This window comes from Pundamilia nyererei, unplaced genomic scaffold (genome assembly GCF_000239375.1).
Source record: "Pundamilia nyererei isolate P.nyererei 1_Seehausen unplaced genomic scaffold, PunNye1.0 scaffold00002, whole genome shotgun sequence".
Taxonomy (NCBI): Eukaryota; Metazoa; Chordata; class Actinopteri; order Cichliformes; family Cichlidae; genus Pundamilia; species Pundamilia nyererei.
This window is the reverse complement of record NW_005187403.1, coordinates 6144503-6147336: the sequence shown is the minus strand read 5'-3', so window position 1 is coordinate 6147336 and position 2834 is coordinate 6144503. Positions and strand designations below refer to the sequence as shown.

Sequence of the window (2834 nt, the reverse complement as noted above, 5' to 3'; positions counted from 1 at the left end):
GACACTTTCATATTGACTTCCCTTTTTAGATCAGATGACATAATTTTGCACGCACTAAATCTTAAACCAAATAACAAATTAAATGATGCCTGAAAACATCAGACAACATGATAGCATGAATCTGTATTTACGTGTAATTTTATGGCACTCCAATTGATGTCAAGGCAATTCATTCTAAATCTCAATACTTTTAACTTGCTAACAGGACTAGGTTAGACAGATGACAATCTTTTGAGAACTAGAGGTATGGGACTGGGAGTGCTGCAGTCAATCCATTCAATAAAAACAATATATAACCAAAGTTAATAGAATTCTCATCTTTTCTACTCCACAGAAGTGTGAACACTTTTTTGGCGACAATTATATAACTATACTCCGATTTTATTGTCCATTTGTGTTATGTTGAGTTAGTAATGGTGAAGACAACAGGCAGGGTTTAATAGGCAAAGAAGCTTTGGGTGGGTGCAGTGAAGCATGCTACTAGTGATGTGGAGTGAGCTACAAGGGTGGCAGGCAGGGGTGAGTTAACTTAAAGCCCAGCTAGAGGTACCTGGTTTAAATGCTGACTCACTTCGCGTGATAAAGAACTCATTGAACTAGAACGTGACAGCTACAGACAGCAGGAGGAAAATTAAAAAACAAACAAACCCATTTTAATAACCTGGCATGCACTGGATTAGTTTTCAGAATGAAAATGAATAAATCAGCATAAAACCATGGTTCATAGAAAAACAGACATGGAAAGAATTATATTAGACCAGCACATGGAACAGAGTATTATTTATCAAGGCGTTTCGCATGAATATGAGGAAAGATTTTAATTCTACATGCATATAATATCATGTTCTTTCGCTCCTACATTAATATTACAAAGAGCAAAGTGCGCACACTGGCCACTGGCAGTCGAGCATCATGTTTCAGTTGCATTATGACAGGAGGCTTAGGCTTACCTCTCCAGAATGGGAGCCATCAGGCACTGTAGGACCTTCTGGGGCAGGTGGTAACAACATTGGGGTGAACATCTAGACAGATTTTTAAAAAGCGCAACAGAAGAAGTTTGGATAAGTAGAGCTGTTGCTTTGTACTTATTGATGACTGCCTTACATTCTTTCTCAGTATGCTGCTTATGTTTTGTCTTTTTAATGCATTTTTTCACTTATCTTTTAAAAATGAAGAACAGGAGTAAAGTTCATGATTATAAAGAATGATGAGGATTACTAGTAAAGAGTAGAGATACCTGTGGACCAGCACTGGTGTTTGGTGAGTTCTGCTCCTGATTGCCTCCTTCACTGCCTTCCAGAGGTTGTTGATCATCGGGAGCTAATCCAGGGATACAAATAAACATGGAATTACTTCAATCTTTAAAAGCAGAAAATCCTCTACAGCCACCAAATGCTGCTGGTGAATACAAGTTATTATGCCATCTTGCACATGACACACACCTGAGCTAGGCACAAACAGGTTAGTAGGAATAGGCATTGGTGCCAAAGGAGCAAAGATGTCCGCTGGAGCAGGAGCTGGACCGCCAGGTTTAGCAGCTCTGCTGGGGTTCAAAACATCCACGTATCTACTCTTTGTGCCTGAGAGGGAACAAACACATCTGAGTTAAAAGCGCCCTATAAGAGAAGACATGCTTCTACTTTTAGATGCATTATGCAAGGCGAAGGATGAGGTTTGTTTAGCCAAAAGCCACTCTGAGTAATCCTCATCTCACCTGCCTTCCTGGAAAACATGTTGACAGGAGGAATACTACTCGGCGGTGCAGCAGGCCCTCCAGGACCAGGAACTTGAGGCATCTTGGGGAAGACAGAGGGTGGTGGCGGAGGTGGCTTGCTCTAAAAGTTTAGAAGAAAAACTATTAGAAGTGTTCCATTTGTAAGAATTTCAGGCTTTCTGCACACTACAGGTCCAGCCTGGAGAACACATTTTCAATTTTACAGACCTCCTCCTCAGGCTCGTTCAAGTCGACCCATCTCTGCTTCTTTTCATCCCACACAATCTGACAAAGATCACAGCACTCTCATATTGGCCGCATGTACAAACAAGTGTATGAAATTTGTAGAACAGGTAATGTAAACAAGAAAAAAAAAAAAGGTGAAAGTGTAAAAGCTATAACTTACAGACTTATTTTTGTCATCTGGCAAGTGAGCTTCATTCTTTCCTTTCCCAATGATCCAACCCAGCCAGCCAACCCCTTTCTGTGTGTGTAAAGATAATAAGTATTCTACTTAGCACAGTGACCACAGTGCACACTGAAAACCTGAGAGCCAGTATGTAAAACTGAACCTTTTTTGGAGAGTCCTTCTTGACTTTCTTGGCCTCTTCTTTAATGGGCTGCTCGGGGATTGAGGGTGGAGGTGGAGAGGCTTGCACCACAGTTGAGTTGCTCCGCTCTCTTCCACCAGAGTGAGTAGAAGACTCCGAGGTGGTACGGGAGCGGCGTCCTGATGACTGGATGATGGAAAATACCAGAAAACACAGATATAAATGAAATGCATAGACCTCCAGATACAACCTCTTTTAATCATCATATAATTTTTTTTTTAACTTATTACACAGGGATGGTGTTTTATAAATACTGACTTGATTCCTGATATCTTTTTATCTCTTTTAGGCAAACACATACAAGTAAAACATCAAAACATTGATTAATTTCTAATTTCCCAACAAGAAAATCTAAATGTGTTTTGAATGTGTGCCCCTCTCTTATGTCGTATATATTCCTCCTGTTTGTTATTTATTTGTTCTGTCTTAATATTTCTATTGTATTCCTGCACAGTTTGTGTGAAGCACCCACAATTTTTTTATACCTGTACAAAGACAACAAAGGGCTA

General features: G+C 40.0%; 1 protein-coding gene across 1 annotated transcript in view; it reads right to left on the bottom strand.

The window, feature by feature from the left end:
- The window catches only part of sec16a (SEC16 homolog A, endoplasmic reticulum export factor), a 21224-nt gene that overhangs the window by 2165 nt on the left and 16225 nt on the right, over positions 1-2834 (bottom strand). Inside the window, exons 20-27 of the mRNA XM_005720526.1 lie at positions 2287-2515; positions 2121-2198; positions 1943-1999; positions 1715-1835; positions 1443-1580; positions 1238-1320; positions 951-1022; positions 551-610 (exon numbers count right to left, since the gene is read on the bottom strand). Coding sequence (XP_005720583.1) covers positions 551-610; positions 951-1022; positions 1238-1320; positions 1443-1580; positions 1715-1835; positions 1943-1999; positions 2121-2198; positions 2287-2515 — 838 coding nt within the window. The remainder of the gene's footprint in view (positions 1-550; positions 611-950; positions 1023-1237; positions 1321-1442; positions 1581-1714; positions 1836-1942; positions 2000-2120; positions 2199-2286; positions 2516-2834) is intronic.